Source organism: Paramisgurnus dabryanus, chromosome 8, assembly GCF_030506205.2.
Source record: "Paramisgurnus dabryanus chromosome 8, PD_genome_1.1, whole genome shotgun sequence".
Lineage (NCBI taxonomy): Eukaryota > Metazoa > Chordata > Actinopteri > Cypriniformes > Cobitidae > Paramisgurnus > Paramisgurnus dabryanus.
This window is the reverse complement of record NC_133344.1, coordinates 2,969,171-2,988,339: the sequence shown is the minus strand read 5'-3', so window position 1 is coordinate 2,988,339 and position 19,169 is coordinate 2,969,171. Positions and strand designations below refer to the sequence as shown.

Below are 19,169 nucleotides of genomic sequence, written 5' to 3'. Positions count from 1 at the left end.
CGCGAGTGTGATGTGTTTGTGTATCCTCAGTGTTTTTCTCTCTTGCGTGTTTCATTGAGTGTAAACAGAGTTTTGTTTAAGTGTTAAGACGTTGATGATGAGGTGTGCTGTGCTGTAAATCAGTAGGAACTGATCTGTTCATGCTAGATATATTGATGATTTCATCACAGAAATCTCTCAGCTGAAGAAAGAGGTGGCGTTACTGGAGACAAAGCTGAGGTCAAGAGGAGATTTAACAATGAATCGAGAGGTTTGTACAGCTTAAACATCATTTACCTGAATCATACAACATCAAATCATTTCCAGTGTTGGGGGTAAGTTAACGCATTACAAAATATACAGTAAAATACAGTGGCGAACCGTGGGTACTTCAGCTGGGCCTTCAAAATATGCAATGAAGTGCAAATGCCTCTCCATCCATAATACTAGGCTATTCGTATTTCGTTAAATCATACAGTGAACGTGTAAAAATTCTGAGCACGCAAAGTTAAATTACAGAATGGGCATTGTCTGCCTTTAAATGCAGTTTTAAAGTTTAAAATGACTTTAACTGATAAACACAAATACAGACTCTGCTGCTCTGTAATGACAGGGGCTCTGTAAATTTGCATTTAACATGCTTAAATGATGTTCTTTAATTTATTTTTTATTTTTTGGAAATATATATTTAGCTGTAGGATACCTTGTTAGTCTTTTTCCTAAGGGGACATATAGCACCCTGCGTTCTCAGTGCACCTCCTTGTGGCTTATAACTGTTGTTATAATATATCCAGGGCTCGCAAAATCTCTAGCCCGAGCCCCGAGGGCTACCAAAATGTATCTCCGCCCTGCCCATTGGGTATAGCGGGGAAAAAAGATATTTGAATGTTTTCGCATTCTCTCAGATTTAGTTAGGAAATTATATTGTATGTAATTCGGCGTCGTCTGTCAGTCATTACTATCCTCACGTAACAAGTGAAACTGTCAGGAAGTAAAAGTGTAATTAAACCCATTATTTTTCTCGCTCGTGTTCGCGTCATATGCACAGGCTCCTCTGCACGCGCTTCTACAGGCTGTGCTCTTCACGAGTACGCGCTTAAGTAATTTCGTTTTTACCTCAAGCTAACCACAACGTCAATCACGTTTTCCGCCATTTACCTCAACCACTCTCACCGCAGAGATTCGGGCCATTAGACTGTATTAATATTAACGGTCTATGATCTTCGTCTTTGGTGTTTCACGGCAGCTCGCATCCAGTTTGTTGCATGATTAGGACTTCATGAAGGCTTACAATGTTTTGTTTTTTACCCGCCCACTTGAAATCAAAACGTGATTGGTCGATTTGCCCGTCACTCTCCACACCAAAACACATAGCTTGGCCTTCCCTCGGATTCATGAGGTCCTAACCAATGAATGAGCCAGATAACCGGGCCTTAATAGAGACAGACGATTCTGATTGGATTAGATGTTTTCATGACATGAATCTGACAGTAAGCTTAACGTTAGAACATAGATGAGAGAAAATATATAACATGTATTGTATTAAATTGAATTAAATAGAAATGTAAAAAAATAAAAACATATTTTTATTGAATACTATATTATTTATTTGTATTATTATTATTATTATAAAAAAATTTTTTTTAAGGCCTTCTCTGAAGGCGTAGAAGGCCCTGAAGGTTCCCCACTGGTAAAATATTAGTTTTCGCCGTAACGCAGTGAAATAACGCATTACTAATAAAATTTTGGTAATATTGTACTCGTTACAGTCTTAATAACGCGCGTTACAATAATGCATTTCAAAATTAGACCCTGTTATTTTTATTTTTGACCAATGCTGCGCGACCAGCATCCACAGAGGAAAAAGCTGCGGCTAAAATAGTATCTGTTTCCGGGTGCTGTATGCAGCATGTTCATTTTTACTAAGATTTTGTATTTGAACTGCGATTTGGACGCGATTCGCGTCAAATATAGAGCGTATCTTAAAGAGCATTTTCTGGGAAGTCCGCGGCTGTATAAGCATTGAATAAAGTGGTCGCAATCGGGTCCGGTAGCGCGGCAGACGCATGCAGTGAAAAAAAAAAATAATTCTGCGAACGAGCGCACTAAGTAAAAGCAACAGAAAGTTTATATCGATCTCCCATGCTGCTCAAACCCCAGAAGTAGAGACTTAAAAAAAGGTTGTCAGTAAAATCCATATCAACACCAGCAATGACAACGTTGCTATGGTTACAGTCCATATATATAATAGATTGCTAGGTTGTTCCTATGCTATCTACAGTTTTATTACAAACAGCAACCTAAACTACAACGTAATGTAGACTTAAAGGTGCTCTAAGCGAATTGAAGCGTTTTAGACCATAAAACATTTTTTGTTACATACCGGAAACATCTCCTCACTATCTGCTTGCTGCCTGTCCGCTGATCAAACTGTAAAAAAACGCGATCTCTGTAGACAGCCCAGGCTTCACAAACGGCAATATCAACAAATGGCCAAACCTAGCCAGCACAAAACAAAACAAAGTATTCCAGCCAATAAACGGCAAGAAGGATTTGGGGGTGGGGGTTGGGCGCGTTCATGAAAGCACGGAAGGGAGGGGGAGGGGGAGGAGTTAGCTACGCTCTGTCTGTTTGAAAACAGTTCAAACATCAACAGGAAGTGACGTCGCACATTATTCGCTTAGAGCGCCTTTAAACATGGTTATCTAAATATAATTTAGTACCGTTTTTACCAGCCTTTGTATGGTAGCCTATATGCATTGTTTGGCAAAAAGCAGTGTTCCTCTGTTTGTTTGTGTTTTATTAAGCAATTATTTGTTAGCCTACATGTAATCCGATTCCTTATTGTACTGAAATGAGCTGTATATATTCCTTGAGGCCTGATCCTCCAATAGCACTTTTTGATATGTGTCAACTAGGGGTGTCACGATTCTCCAAATCCTCAATTCGATTACATTTTCGATTCTAAGGTCACGGTTCGATTCGATTCTCGATTTTTTTTATGATTATTATTTTTGAAAAAAGACAAAAAATGATATGCCTTTATTATTATTATTATAGTTTCACATTAACATGCACATTGCATGTTTTTCCTCACATGGGGGTTTGTGGGCTTCACTTTACTCGAGAGAGCTTGTAGAGAGAGGATTCCTTCTTGCACGCACATGGACTTAATGCGCGCGTCTTGGACTCCTTCTAACATCTGAAATAAAACCGGTGCGTCATAAGCAGCTGCGCTTCTCTCTGTCTCACGTGCACGCGCTCTCGCATCTGTCCAAAGTCTAAACATAAACTAAAGTAGTAATCATTACGTATTTATTCAGTTTTATGCGTTTCATGCGAAGGCAAACTATCCCATTTGTTTAAATATAACCCGCTGCATCTTGGCGGCTCTCTCGCACACGTGCAGAGAGCTGCGCTCGCTCTGTCCGAAGGCAGATCACTAGGTAGTAATCCTGTTTATGATATGCATTACAAGGAGTTGTAGCAATACATCCCTCGTGTTTAAAATACAAATCGCATTCCGCTGGACCCATGTTTTTAAAGGCACCTCTGAGAGGTTTAATTTTCCCCGCTTGAGAAGCCGACCGGACGTGACATGGGAGCGTGGCAGCATCGACGATCCCATTTTTTAAGTCGAAGTTCGAGGTTGTGACTTAATTTCGATCGATTTCGATTTAAAATCGAAATCGTGACACCCTTAGTGTCAACCCAGTGCATGCCAGGTTTGTGCTGTGAGTCTGAATTAAAAGTGAATTAAAGAATAGAAATGAAAAGAGGTTGTGTGTCTTGCCATGTTATTAGGCTATAGGTTGCATTATAGTGGGCTCTAGCTCTAGTGTTTGGTATGTGTACCATAATTTACCAGACTTTTACCAGATCATTTGTCTATGTTTATGATTCTGACAGTGATCAGGGTTCCCATGGGTCCTTGAAATCCTTGAAAGTTTTTGAATCTGGGGGGAAAAATTCAAGGCCCTGGGAAGTTTTTGAAAAAATACATACATAGATACAGTTCATTGAACGTGCTTGAATCTATTTTATGCAAAAAGTTTTCTGGAAAAAATTCCATATTATTCTCTATGTAGTGTAGGATAATATAATACAAATAGACTTTTTAAGCACACGTGCTAAACTGTTTGCTTTAAATGCTTATATCTTCTGTATGCGAATGTTGATTCATTCTAGGGATATAACGATTCAATTGCGTGTCCCCTTAAAAATGCCTGTCTGAAATCGATTCTGAATCGCAAGGCTGCGATTCTTTGTCTCATGCACAGCTTGTGCGTGTACTACGGCTCTGTGATCAGTAGGAAGTCCTTATCAATCTAAAATCATTATGAGTCTGAGTCATTTATAACGTGAAATAAAAAAAAGCAACACTCGTTAAATAAAAATCATTCAAAATATTCTTTATTATCATTAAATACCTGAAACAATTTGAAGAACAGCGTATAAATATTCCTGTAGACATTTCCTGGAATAGCGTTTGTAATGCTACTTCTTCTGTGGCACAAAGGGAGTTTCTGCACAAGAGCGCCCCCTGGCGTTCGGATGTGCTGGGATTTCACCGTATTTCATTCAGATTCATTCATTGAGAAAACGTGCATTTGCACGGTTAATCAATACACCCCTAATTCATTCCAAAATGGTTTTTTGCATAGTTGTGTTTGACACATGAAAACGTCTCGGGTTACGTATGTAACTGTTGTTCCCTGAGAAGTGAGAAGTTGTTTCCTGCGTCCCTGTAACGCAGTCTTTGGCAATATTTCAGATAGCGATATACTTCCTGTCCCGCATCACCCTGTCTTTGTCATTAAACCTCACCATTGGTTGAATTTAATATACACATTCAGACACACTTACCACTGGAGGCGTCCCCAAAGTGTCACCACAGTGATGCAGCACGAGTTCCCTCGAAAGGGAACTGTAACAATGTATCTTAAAAGGTAACACGATGTAATCTTGCTCTCACTTAAAATGTGTCCGCACATTTAGTCCTTGCATTTGAGGGTTTTGGATCTGGAAAGTCCTTAGAAAGGTCTTTGAATTTGAGGTTAACTAAGGTGTCGGAACCCTGAGTGATTGTTACTGTATTTTACCATAAGTCTTTACTGTGCCTATTCAAAGCTCTAGGGCCAACACATAACTTCTAGATTTATAAGCAGCAATAAACTATATTTTATCATGCCTAGTCATAATTCTGCTATTTTGATGAAAGTAACTCAAAAGTAAGGCAAAAGTAGTGTAACTCATTACAGTTCATAGACAATAATATTGTAATGTAACTAATTACTTTTAAATGACAGTAATTTGTAATATATAATGTATTACACTTTGGAAGTAACTTGCCCAACACTGATTAATATTACTGTCTGTGTGTGTTGTGTTGTCAGTATGTGGATTGTTGTGAATCTTCAGTGTATGTGACTGATGATGGGAGTCTGGATTCAGTGTGGATGAGCAGAGATCAGAGCCGCACACCACAGCCACTGCTGGACTCTAAACTCTCTGAAGAGAAATCCAGACACACACAGGACTCCGAGCTCAGTCTGATTTTACTCTGTTATACTGAGTCAAAGCCCACAGACACTCAGAGCACTACAGTGTGTGACAGTAAACAGAGCTTACAGGAGGATCAAACCTCCACAGAGTCTCTGGATTCTGTCTGTAACGCTGGAGAACAGCAGCAGATCCTGCAGACCAAACTGAAGATGTGTTCAGTTAAAATCATCGACTGCACGAACCTCATGATGAAGATTAAAACTGAACCCACAGAAATCAAAACTGAACCCACAGAAATCAAAACTGAACCCACAGAAATCAAAACTGAACCCACAGAAATCAAAACTGAATCCACAGAAATCAAAACTGAACACACAGAAGAGGAAGATCGCACTGAGGAAGATGATGATTTCATTACATCAGGTATGTCTCCTCAATTATTGTTGTATTTTTTACATTTTTTAACTGTGTAAGCACCTGTTTTGGGTTTTCAGTCACAAACTCACTGATCAAAAGACCAAAAAATTTGAGTACAAAAATTTTAAATGAAGTTTAGGATATCTATAATACTTAGCGCAATATGCGTCATAATCTGAAAACCACGCACACCGGGAGGAAAAAATCCATCCGTCTGCATTGACTTTGTATTGCGTGAGGCTGCCTCCTTGTCATTTCTCTGGCTTATAGCAAAAATGTAAGATGACATAATTTTCAAAAACCCTAAAGCTCAAAATGTATCACATGACTAGACAGAGCAGACATTTCCTTACCTGGATTGTAAAAATCCATTGAGTATTGAGAAAGTTATGATATTTTTAAGATTAGAAATCAGAGAAAAAGGTTATGCAGTTCGGAAAATAAGTATTTGAACACCCTGCTATTTTGCAAGTTCTCTCACTTAGAAAAAACATCACTTTACTCGTCTCCGTTTTTATATGTGAACTTACCCTGTACATTATTACAACACAAACGTCCAAAGCATGTAAATAGTTATTTACTGAAAGTTGTACATTTTGCGTTTTAATCAGTTATTATACATTCATCTTTATTACAGTATCAGATCAGCAGACAGACCGCAGCATATTTAGTATTAATGACAATAAACATGCTCATTCTGAAATCAATAATTAGCTTACAAGTTACCTAAACTTATTTAAAGAAATAACGCTGACCGTCACAGTGTAGCTGAATGTCAAAAAAAACTTTATTTATACCTGTGTCATTAACAAATGCAACAGACACACTCACCTTAACGTTTTTTTATAAATCCATTATCCTGCCCGATTAAAACATAAACATTGCAAATAACACCAGAATTAACAAATAATTAACGTACACATATCCTAAAAATTAACCTTGTGTAACTGATACAATGTAAAGGGGAGTAAATTTTGATCATGATTTTCTCATGGAAGTCAATGACGCTCTCTGCCGGTTAGGTATACCAAGATGGCGGCTCGAACTCTGCGCTGGCTTCACCTCACGCAGTTACGTCAAGCGTTCTATGCGCAATCCAGTCATTTATATAGATCAGTGCACAGAACCCGCCAGTCCCAAGCAGAGCAACCGGCTACTTCTCCATAAAGCGCTGCTTGAATGATGGGCACAACAACAAAACGATCCCGCTTATATTAAACTTCATATATGTGTATTATAACAAAACGAGTAAGCACGTGGCTTCTGCTATCATCTGGTCAGTCAGATCGTCTCGCACACTCTGATAAGAATAAATTAAATCTGACACCTGCTGCTCTGTGACGTGACTCGCGTTCAGCTCCGCTGAATTCAGGCAGCAGACACATTCAGTTGTTTGTTTGCTCTCTCTAACGAAACTAAATGATTTAATTACACGAAAATATCAAAACGACGATGAAAGAGGGTGTCGCGGTGGGCAAGTGATCTAACTGGTGAGAGGTTGAAGCACAGGTTATCACTGTTTCACCGACTATTGTGGCAAGCCAATGTTCAGGAAGCACACCATAGTGTGTGATACATTTTGAATGTAGTTGCCGCGATGAGATGTCCATAAATGGCAGAGAATGTCTATAGTTTGGTATTATTACATTCTTTTCATTAAATTACATTCAGCATCTGAATCGAAAACTTCCACTCCTGTTTCAGCAAGCGTCGATGAAGCAAGGTAACGTAGCCTAAGCCTATTGATGTTCGCTGAATTTAATCCCATACTGATTTGTAGCCATGTCGTTATGCGGTTTGACTAGATATGATGTTTAGATTTTATGTTTTTAAGTAGTAAACATATTCACGTTCCATTGCAAAAAAAAGAACCATTTCTCACAGACACACACACACACACGCATGCACCCTCGTCTCTCTCACGCACCAGTCAGACCAATTGCGGTAATGCATCACATATGCTTAAACTTTTATGTAGCCACGCAACAATAATTTCCGCATGCATTCACTGTATACACCGGGACGTGATGTTGTGATGCAATTTTTCAAACGGATGCTTCACCTAAAATGCACCGCAATGCAAGTGATGCAAGCCTAATGCAGTGTTCTATTGAAAATAAATGTATTTCTGCTGAACCAAACTGCAATGAAGCAACTTCCTCATGCACAGCACGCGTGTGCCTGCACACACACACAAAAATTGTTAAATGTGTATAGTGCTTTCTGCTACATCTAGTATAATTTTAAAAGTAAAAACCAATAATTTAAAATGAGTTACAAGGACATTTATTAATAGTAATTATTAATCATGGCGGTGTTAAGGAGAACATATAATAGGTACGTTTGATCAAATAAGTATGCTAAATATATTTTCCTTAATTGTGTAAAACTGTCCTAGTAAAAAGGCTTTAGTGTGCAGATGGTTATTTTGGGAATTATGCGCTTAACCGGACCTTTAATGCACATCCCGGGTGCATGACAGGTTAAAAAGACTTTGAATATAGTGCATAAAAATGTTTATGGTGCTTTTATAATACTTTTTCCTTTTAATAGCTTGTCAGTTACCGCCACGGCTAAAGCACAGTGTAGTGGCAATCTGTCCACAAAAAAAAAGCCACTACAGGTATTTTGAAGCCATTTCCAACTCTTGCTGTTGCAAATAAATGAGGTCCTCCATCGTTGTACAATTAACTCTTCTTTATTATGTAAATTTAAAAACATATACAAACGACTGACTTAAACGTTTAAAGACGAACAGACTAAAAACCATCACCATCGCACAGCTGAGGTTGAAAAACTGTGTGGCTTCCTCAGCTAACTTACCCCTCTGGCTTCCCAGTGATTCCCTTACTACCCTGGCTGATTAGCACATACAGGTGCGCAGGTGACGTAACGGACAAATCATTCACGCCAACCTAACGCCCACCCACACACACACACACTATACATGCACACACATTCACATTGGCCACAACACACCGGCCCCTAATTGTTACTGTATATTAACACAACAATTCATCAAATTAATAATGGAGCCAATGACAAATCATTCAATAATGTTCATGGTGCAAGTGTGCATTTTCAATCAATAATGTTCATAGTGCAAGTGAATGTCCATGGAGTAGATAACCTCAAAATTGAGGTTACAGCATTACAAAAGTCTTAATCAGCCTCCAACAAAAGACAGATCTTTGTGATTGGTCTCAAGTATGTTGCATTTAGTCAGGACTTTGACAGAACGTACCAGTCCCTGTGTGTCTGGAAAGGTCTGCAACACCTTTCCTAACAGCCAGGATCCACGAGGGGCAGTAGAATCTGCCACAAGAACAATGTCCCCTACAACAAAGCTTCTCTTGTCCTTTGACCACCGTTGCCATTCCTGTAGTAGTGGAATGTACTCCCGAACCCATCTGTGCCAGAAAAGATCAGCAAGAAACTGAACTTGCCTCCATCGCCGTCTGGTGTACAGATCACTTGTGTCAAAAAGTCCTGGTGGTAAAGCAGGTTTGCCCTATAACAAGATAATGTGATTGAGAGTCAGGGGTTCCAAATCATTAGGATCATCTGAACTTTTTGTGAGTGGACGGTCATTAAGAATAGCTTCCACCTCACACAGAAGAGTTTGCAATCCTTCATCATCTGTAGTTTGCTGATGAAGTACGGAATTCAGCACCTTCCTGACCATACAAATGATTCTCTCCCATACCCCTCCATGATGTGAAGCACTAGGGGTGTTGAAAGTCCATTTTACTCCAGATTGAAGTAATGTGTTTTGAATTTGCTTGTGATTCAGAGCAGATAGAGCTTGTCGCAGTTCACGTTCTGCTCCGACAAAGTTGGTTCCATTATCAGATCTAATGTGTGACACTTGGCCTCGTCTTGAAATGAATCTACGCAATGCATGGATGCATGAACTGGTGTCCAGTGAGTACGCCATTTCCAAATGTACTGCCCTGCTGGCCATACAAGTGAAGATAACTCCATATCTTTTGATGCGGCTACGGCCTGCCTTCACCTCGAAAGGACCAAAATAATCGACACCCGAATTTGTAAATGGTGGAAGATCTGGTTGGAGTCTTTCCTTTGGCAAATTAGCCATCTTTTGCTCACCCAAATTTCCCCTATAGCGTCTACAAATAACACAGGAAGAAATTATCTTTCTGGCTGCAGAATTAGCACTGGTGATCCAATACTGTTGGCGGAGTCTGGAAAGCAGATGATTTCTTCCACAATGTCCCAATTGCTCATGAATGTGGCGCAAAATGAGAGTTGAGATGTGCTGATCTTTAGCAAGAATGACTGGGTGTTTCATGTCATCAGGCATGGCCGCTTTACTGAGTCGTCCCCCCACTCTCAAAAGCCTATTTTCCAGCACTGGATCAAGTTTGTAAATTGGACTATTTTTCTTAACTCCAGATATTCCACTTTTCAATGCAGTTATTTCATTGCTGAACTTTTCCATTTGGCAATACTGAATAATGGCACTTTCAGCAGTGTTAATATCATCCAATGCCAAAGTCTGACCACCCAATGTGGCTTTGAAGCCTTGCATCTCCTTTTCCACTTTGTTCTTCTGTTCAGATAGGTCAAGTCCACTACCAGACACACACTCTTGTATTTCCTGTCTTTTGTGACACAACAACTGCAACACCTTTCTCCACCGATGAAACCAAGCAACTGAGGTCTTCAACCTTTTCCATGACGAGAAGTTTGTAATCAGCTGGGTCATTGCATTTTGTGACTCTTTGAGGATTATAGTATTCACAACAGCCTGTCCTTTGACCTCAGGGTCATCACAGCTAAAAGAAGAAGTAGGTTCCACAATATTTATAGGCCAGTCACCTTCATTCTTGAAAAGGAAGTCTGGACCATGGATCCATCTGCAACATGTATGTAATGAGTTCTTCAGCTTTTAAACCCCGGGAGGCTTCGTCTGCTGGATTCTGGTTTGTGTCAACATACCTCCATTGGGAGACAACATTGGCTTCTCTGATTATGGAGATCCTATTTGAAACAAAAATTTCGTTTCATTCCTGATGTACTTTAGCACAGTTGTGCTGTCCGTCCAGAAAATTGAACTTTCCAGCTCTAATTGTAGCTCTGCTTTCAGCATTCTGTCAACTCTGACAGCAAGCACAGCAGCTGTTAGTTCCATCCTTGGGATTGTCACCTTCTTGACTGGAGCAACTCGTGCCTTTCCTAAAATGAAGGCTAGATGAACTTTGTCCTGATCATTTTTTAACCTCAGGTATGAAACCGTGCCGTAGCCATCCTCGCAAGCATCAGAGAAGTGATGCAGTTGGACACTTTTGAGCTGTCCAAAATCTTTTGGTTTGATGCATCTTGGCATGCTGAATGCGCTAAGCCCTTTTAGGTCTTCCAGCCACCTGACCCACTGCTGCTGGTATTGTTGAGGAATGAGGTCATCCCAACTGTAGCTCAACCTACAAAGGTTTTGCAGCATCAACTTGGCAGGTAAGGTAAAAGGTGCCAGGAATCCAATGGGGTCGTATACAGAACTCACAACAGACAAGATGCCTCTTCTTGTAAATGGTCTTTCCTGGACTACCATCTTGAATCTGAAGGTGTCAGTTTCTGCACACCATTGCAAACCCAATGTTCTCTCTACAGGGAGATCGTCTCTGTCGAAATCCAGACCTTTGATTTCTTTAGCTCTTTTCTCTACATCAATGGACTCCAACACTGATCTGTTGTTACTGACCCATTTCAACAACTGAAATCCTCCCAATTGGCATAGAGCTGTCAGGTCTTTCACCAAGACCATTGCTTCTGCCTCTGAAGGCATTGACTTCAAGCAGTCATCTACATAAAAGTTCTGCTTGATGGTGTTGATCACATGTGCTGGAAATTTTTCTGTGTTGTCATCAGCAGTCTTTCTTAGGGCAAAACTAGCACAGCTGGGTGATGATATTGCACCAAACAAATGAACAGTCATTCTGTATTCAGTGAGATGTTGTGTCAGTTCACCATTTGGCCACCAGAGGAAACGAAGAAAATCTGCATCTAGTTTTGCCACTTTGACTTGGTGATACATTGCCTGTATATCCGCCATCACTGCTATAGGTTCTTGACGAAACCTTATGAGAACTCCAAGCAAAGAATTTGTCAAGTCAGGTCCCTGGAGTAGTTGATTGTTGAGGGAAGTCCCTTTGAAACTTGCACCGCAGTCAAACACCACTCTCTCAGGGTTCCTTTTTTGGGATGATGCACGCCATGGTGCGGGATGTACCAGACCTTTCCTTCTTTTCCTTTCAATTGATGTTCTGGCACCCTCTTTGCATAGCCCTTGTCTATGACATCACCAAGGAACTGAACATATTCCTCCTTAAATGTTGCATTTTTCTCAAGTTTTCTTTTCAGGCAGAGAGCCCTTTGCTCAACAACATGGCGGTTATTGGGCATAACAACATTATCCTCTCTAAAAGGTAATCTCATGCAGTAATGTCCACTGTTGAGTTCAGCTGAACTGTTCATGATTGCCATAAAATTGAGATCTTCTCTAGACATTTCTAGCTTGTCATCTGCCGATTTATCATTGAAATCATGATTGTATTGCTTCACCAGTAGTTCCTCTATATGAGCAATAGTTATTCTATTGGCTGTAATAGTGGGACAGCTAATCTCAGTCTCATTGCCTCCTCTCACTGGTCCATTGATAACCCAGCCGAGTAGGGTTTTAACAGCATAAGGTCCTTCGTTGTCGCTGTGTAACACTTTCCATGGTTCCAATGCCTTTGGAACATTGGTCCCAATTAACAGCTCCACATCAGCATCAATTACAGGAATTTCCACAGAGCTTAAGTATGGCCATGCACTTAACTCTTCCTGTCGTGGGATGTTGTCACGAGTCACAGGCATTTTACACTGTGTGTAAACTTCTGGCAATTCAAAGTAGGTGTTACCATTGAGTGCAGCTATCTCCAATCCTGAGATAACATGACTGTCAACAAACTTTTCTTGATTCATAGTCCTTAACAAAATTTTGGCACTCCTTCCTCTGACTTTTAGCTCCCTCATGAGTCGTTCAGAGCAGAAAGTGGCTGTGCTGCCAGGATCTAAAAATGCATATGTAGTTAACACTTGGTTACCTTTCTTAGCCTTAACCTGAACAGGCACAATTGCCAATACACTGTCCTGTGCTCCGGCCCCTATATGGCCACATGTCTTGGGAGAAACCTTATGACTGTTTCCTGATATTTCCTGCTGTGTGTCCTCTGAATTGGTTTTCTTCTCCTTTGAATGGATGTGAAGGATGGTAGGATGTTTCAGATTACACAATTTACAAGACAGACGCCTATGACAGTCCCTGCTCATGTGTCCAACAGATAAACACCCAAAACAAACACCTTTCTCCTTCAAGAAGTTAATTTTTTCATTGTGTAACTTCTTTTCCATTTTGGGACACAACTCCAATTTGTGACCCTCTTCACACAGCAGACAAATTACCTTATTTGGTTTATCAGTTAAGTTTCTCTCATTTTGCTTTTGAGTCACAGGTTGACAATTGACAGCTGCCACAGAAGTAGCAAAACTGCTTCCTTTTCCTTTAAAGCATACTCGTGAGACTTTGTTTCTCTCCTTACACTTAGTCGTTGAAGTAAATGTATCCTGAATGTTTCCAAAGAGTGGACTGGAAGCAATAGACACTTGCCTTTCAATTAAGTTGACCATATCACTGAAACGTGCTTGACGACTATGCTTTTCCTGCAGCTCATAAGCAGTGCTTCTCCACTTTTCCCTCAATTTATATGGTAACTTCAAAACAATAGCACGCATGTTGGATGGCATATTCATCTCTGACATATAGCTGATGTTCTCCATAGCGTTACAACAGACACGTAAATACAAAGCAAAGGCTTGCAAAGCTTCAATGTCTTCAGATTTTACTGATGGCCATCCAAGAGCTTTTTCCATGTATGCAGTGGCTATTTTTTGTTCATTTCCAAAACGTTCTTGTAAGAGGGCCTTTGCTCTTTTGATATCCTCTGTCTGGTGGCATGTGCTGACAGCTCTTAACCAGCTCCCTAGGTTGTCCTTTAGTATACTGCTCCAAAAAGTATAAACAGTCAATGCTGCTACCAGCCTTTCCCTCCACTCCATGCTCGAATGCTCTAATAAAGGTGCTGTTCTCTAGCGGATCTCCATCAAAGCATGGTATATCCCTTGGAGGTAATGATAATGAAGAATGTTGTTGCACTAATAAAGCTGTTATGTCATTTTGTTGTTTCATAATGGAAAGAAGATTGCCCTGGTCCACATTAGTTTGCATCAGGTCAACATGTTGAATGGGTTCCTTTGTATGATGTGTTGCATGATATGTTTCCTGACATATTTGAGGTATGCTTGGTTGGGGATTCAGAGCATGAGCTTTTGGTACAACATACTCTGAAAATATTTCCTTGCGTCTTCCTCCCATTGATATGACAGTTTTGTCACCTCTTATTGATGGAAGATTGAACTGAGAATTAGAATACTTAGGCTGAGCCTCTGTTATCCCTGCTGCATTGCTGCCTCCTGTTGGTGGAAGATTAAACTGAGGATTGGAATACGTAGGTTGAACCTCTGTTTGCACTGCCGCATTGCTGCCTCCTGTTGGTGGATGATTGAATTGAGGCTTTGAACTTTGTGGAACAAATTCCGTAGCAGAGAGTCTGAGAGAAGATTTTCGTTTAGATCTTCGCAAATACGAATTCATTCCATCTGAATGAGCTTGTGAGCTCTCCACATCAGATCCTCTGTAAACATTAACCTTTGCAGTTTGTACAGCAATTTGACTTTGCAATTCCAGCAATTCCCTTTTTTGCCTGAGTTGCTCCTCCTGAGCGTCCAGCTCATGTTTTTGTTTAAGGGCAGCTGCCTTGGCAAGAAGAGCGTCTTTTTCCGCCTCTGCTTTTAAGCATGCAGAGGAAATTGAAGACCTTGAAGACCTATTGCTGTAACGGCCAGTTGATGAGCCTGATTTACCACCAACATTAGAAACGCTGTCCCCTGGACTAATGTCATCAGTGACCACAGTGGTGGCTGGTGCAGCTTCATTTAATGCAGCATCATCATCATTGTCCCTTTTATCAATCAAACACTTTTCCATGTTTTGCATTATTGCTTTATTGTTGTGCATTTGAGTTTCAACCTATTCATTTTGCTTTGACATTTCATCATCAGGCAGTTTTTGTTTCAATGCGTCGTGAAACTGTTCAATTTCCACACAAAGTTTCAAACACATTTCATACTTTGTTTGTACATCAGACACATTTCCCTTTAAAAGCATCAGTTGCTTAACATCCTTTGTTGGTTTGTATAATTTCTTTAACCTGGAATTCCTTTCCTTTTGATTTGATATGATTTGTAATTGCAATGCTTTGACCGTTAATTTGACCGATCTTTTACCACTTTCATTTTCGGTTTCATTTCGATTGACAGCTGCAGACACATCACTCATTTTCATATTGATATAGCAGAACTGCTGAAGGCTTTATTAAGAATTGTAGCAGGACGTACCTGTATCCCTTTTGTGAGAAGGCCAATCTCTTCCACCCCCGCATGTAACAATCCTTATTTTGTACTACCGTGATTCCCCTGCGAAGCTCTTTCCCAGCCTGTGTCTGCATTCAGTTGAGTGGATTCAGCTGGCACTCAATCAATGAAGCGCGGCGCTGTCCTTCGCGTGGCAAATCCAATCTTTCAGTCCTTTGAAGCTAAGTTTTTCAACAAAATGTAGTGGCAATCTGTCCACAAAAAAAAGCCACTACAGGTATTTTGAAGCCATTTCCAACTCTTGCTGTTGCAAATAAATGAGGTCCTCCATCGTTGTACAATTAACTCTTCTTTATTATGTAAATTTAAAAACATATACAAACGACTGACTTAAACTTTTAAAGACGAACAGACTAAAAACCATCACCATCGCACAGCTGAGGTTGAAAAACTGTGTGGCTTCCTCAGCTAACTTACCCCTCTGGCTTCCCAGTGATTCCCTTACTCGCCTGGCTGATTAGCACATACAGGTGCGCAGGTGACGTAACGGACAAATCATTCACGCCAACCTAACGCCCACCCACCCACACACACACACACACACTATACATGCACACACATTCACATTGGCCACAACACACAGTATTGGAATTGGATCCGTCCTGTTAACATCCCAGATACCGATCAAAAAATGGGTCGGGACATCTCTACTAGTGATCAATATGTTGCCCGGCCAATATATCGGACTGATTTTTGATGGTTTTACGTTTATCGGCAACGGCCAATACGCGGCTGCTGCATTTGCCGATAGTTTTTCCCCAGCATTATTTACAGACAGGTGTCCACAGACAGCTCTGTGTTGTTGGAGATGCTGCAGTTCATGTGCAGCCCATTTACTGCCTCTCCCCAACTAGCAGAGTGCTGGAAGCTTTTAAACTTTCAAAGCATCTTTTAACTGTTTGACTTTGCTGAAATATTGCCATACACTTTGAAAATGTAAACACATTGCTCTATATGTGCGTCCAACTAAAGCTAAGAAAGTTTGGGGGTCCAAATAAAATAACGCGAGTGCTGAACACTTTTACTTGTTCTACGTCAAGAAAATCGGCAGCCTGTATTAGTCATCGGCTAAGGCTGATGAAAAAAATCGGCATTCGGCACAAAAAAATCCATATCAGTCGATCCCTAATTTTGGCGCTCCCTCTTGCGCACAGACTTTCGCACAATTTGGCTCTCGCTCGCGGCATTCACTTCACATTTGTCCACAACAGCGGCTCATATTTATGAGGGAGAAGAAGGGAGGTGGACGCCCTTCACTATCGCTGATTGGATTAGACCACAATGTATGTGTGTCTGTTGTTGAACCTAAAGGAGACTTACAGAGTTGTGGAGACACTTTGTCCTTTGAACAGCTGGTTGCACTCTAGATCCCTAAATTACTTTTTTTTTCTTCATATGATTACAAATTTTGGTTTATTTGATGTGCAATGACCCAGCTGTATTAACAGGACTGACTGTCTTCTGTCTATATGTGTGAATCTAGAAAAAGATACAGAATCTTACTTTATTCTTGTTTGTGGAAATAAGAGTTAAGAATTGTTTCATGTTTCTTTCAGATGTGAAGAGTGATTCATGTTTGGATATAGAAATAACGTCCTCAACATCAAAAGAGCGACTGACAGCACAAACTCTTTCCTGCATCACCTGTGGAAAGACATTCAGCTCACAGAGACATTTAGAGAGACATGAGAGAAAACACACAGAACAGAAACTCTTCACCAGATCTGAGATCAGCTTTACTACCTTACAAGAGAAGAAACTTCATTCAGAAGACTACAGAGAGAAGAAGAAGTTTCACTGTGAGCACTGTGGGAGGATTTGTGCCTCTTCCTATAAACTAAATGTTCACATGAGGATACACAGTGATGAAAAGCCTTTCAACTGCACTGAATGTGGAAAATACTTCAAAACCAAACAAAATCTTAAAATTCATCAGAGACTTCATACAGGAGAAAAACCTTTCAAATGCTCTCAGTGTGACAAGACGTTTTCCTGTTCAGGTCACTTCAAAGTCCATCAGAGAGTTCATACTGTAGAGAAACCTTATCACTGTATTGTCTGTGAGAAGAGTTTTAATCAACAGGTTATCTTAATAAATCACATAAGAATTCATACAGGTGAAAAACCTTACAAATGCTCTCAGTGTGACATGACGTTTGCTCAGTCAGGTCACTTAAAAACCCATCAAAGAGTTCATACTGGAGAGAAACCTCATCACTGTAGTGTCTGTGGGAAGAGTTTTAGTCATCGGCCTAATTTACTTATTCACCAGAGACTTCATACAGGTGAAAAACCTTTCAAATGCTCTCAGTGTGACAAGATGTATACTTATTCATCTGCCTTAAAAATCCATCAGAGACTTCATACTGGAGAGAAACCTTACATCTGCGCTCACTGTGGAAAGAGCTTCTATCATTCATCCCAAATAATAGTTCATGAAAGAGTTCACACTGGAGAGAAACCTTATCACTGTAGTGTCTGTGGGAAGAGTTTTAGTCAAGGGTCAAACTTACTTAAGCACCAGAGACTTCATACAGGTGAAAAACCTTACAAATGCTCTCAGTGTGACAAGACGTTTGCTCAGTCAGGTTCCTTAAAATCCCATCAAAGAGTTCATACAGGAAAGAAACCTTAACACTGTAATGTTTGTGGGAAGAGTTACAAGGATAGTTTGGCCAAAAATTATATTAAACCCATGATTTACTCACCCCCAAGCTGTCCGAGTTGCATATGTCCATCGTTTTTCAGACAAACACATTTTCGGATATTTAAGAAAATGTTTTAGATCTTTCAGTTGATTAAATGTAATGTTACGGGGTCCACGACATTCAAGTCCAAAGAAAGTGTGTCCATCCTTCACAAAAACAAATCCAAACGGCTCCAGGATGATAAACAAAGGTCTTCTGAGGGTAATCCGCGCGGTGTTGTTGTAGAAATATCCATATTTAAAACTTTATTAACGTAAATAACTACTTTCCGGTAGTGCCGCCATCTTAGTCGCGTCCGCATTCAGGATGAGAGCTTACGCAGCCTACGGAGGCTACTCTGCTGCTGCTCTGTGCCCCCACCTTCCGAATTTGTCATACGTCACTAAGAAAAGTGTGTACACTACGCTAATACTCTCTCCTGAATACAGAGGAGTCTAAGATGGCGGCGCTACCGGAAGGTAGTTATTTACGTTAATACATTTTTAATATGGATATTTCTACAACAACACCGTGCGGATTACCCTCAGAAGACCTTTATTTATCATCCTGGAGCCGTTTGGTTTTATTTTGTGAAGGATGGACGAACTTTTTTGGACTTGAAGGTCGTGGACCTCATAACATTACATTTAATCAACTGAAAGATCTAAAACATTTTCTAAAATATCCGAAAATGTGTTTGTCTGAAAAACGATGGACATATGCAGCTCGGACAGCTTGGGGGTGAGTAAATCATGGGTTTAATATAATTTTTGGCTGAACTATCCCTTTAATCCACAGGAAAACTTTGTAAAGCACCAGTGACCTTTACAAATAGAAAAAGTACAAATAAAAAATTAAACAGTGCTGTTCAGGTTTTTCAGATTGATTTTACAGTACTGTATTATGGAGGACAAAAATGACTTAAATGTCTCAAATTTCAAAGCTTACTAGAGTTTTATTTTAGGTTATGATGTCCTTACAGGGATAGTTAATGCAAAAAAGAAAATTCTGTCATTATTTACTCTC

The 19,169-nt window shown here is 40.1% G+C and overlaps 1 protein-coding gene across 1 annotated transcript; it reads left to right on the top strand.

The window, feature by feature from the left end:
* Positions 1–18,172, top strand: LOC135770657 (uncharacterized). The gene is made up of 3 exons (XM_065280343.2): positions 1–250; positions 5,376–5,907; positions 17,013–18,172. Exons 1-3 carry the CDS (start codon positions 239–241, stop codon positions 18,089–18,091), a joined length of 1,623 nt encoding a protein of 540 aa, XP_065136415.1. The 5' UTR covers positions 1–238; the 3' UTR covers positions 18,092–18,172.
* Positions 18,173–19,169: the final 997 nt, after the last annotated feature.

Excerpts from the sequence above, each read along its gene's own strand:
- LOC135770657 (XM_065280343.2), top strand. Across the intron at positions 5,908-17,012 it reads TGATGATTTCATTACATCAG|ATGTGAAGAGTGATTCATGT; the intron begins GTATGTCTCCTC and ends TGTTTCTTTCAG.